General features: G+C 69.5%; 1 protein-coding gene across 1 annotated transcript in view; it reads left to right on the top strand.

Moving 5' to 3' along the window:
* The window catches only part of MYO7B (myosin VIIB), an 81,747-nt gene that overhangs the window by 41,156 nt on the left and 40,047 nt on the right, over positions 1-544 (top strand). The window contains 1 exon segment of the mRNA XM_015567482.1: positions 355-518. Coding sequence (XP_015422968.1) covers positions 355-518 — 164 coding nt within the window.

The following is a 544-nucleotide window of genomic DNA, read 5'->3' on the forward strand; positions in this document are numbered from 1 at the left end:
GTGACGGGTGCCAGGGCGGGGGCAGAGAAGAGGAAGAAGTGCCCTGGGGGGCAGGGGCAGGGTCCAGTTGGGGTGACAGGGAAGGCCCCCGGCGGATGTGTGGCACAGAGCGGGGCGGCCGCCAGAGTGCGGACAGAGACCGGCTGCTGGGCCAGGGGCCTGGATGGGGTGGCGTTGTGGGTGGGGTCACCTGTCCATGTGACCTGGCTTGGTGCCGGGTGCAGGCCTCCCGCTGGCCGGACACGAGAGGAGGCGGGGTGCAGGTGCCTCAGGCCCTGTGCCAGGCCCCCCGCGCGGCCCTCTCGTGGGCTCACAGCGCAGCTGAGCCGGTGGTGGGCGCCCTGCTGCCCACAGGCTTCTTGGAGAAGAATCGAGACGTGCTGAGCACAGATATCCTCACCCTGGTCCACTCCTCCCAAAACAAGTTCCTGCGGGAAATCTTCAAGTTGGAGTCAGCGGACATCAAGCTGGGCCGCGGGACTATCCGCCGGGGGCAGGCGGGGAGCCAGGTCCTCAAGGTGGGCCCCTGGCTGCCCCTCCCGCC

Source organism: Myotis davidii, unplaced genomic scaffold (assembly GCF_000327345.1).
Source record: "Myotis davidii unplaced genomic scaffold, ASM32734v1 scaffold1844, whole genome shotgun sequence".
Taxonomy (NCBI): Eukaryota; Metazoa; Chordata; class Mammalia; order Chiroptera; family Vespertilionidae; genus Myotis; species Myotis davidii.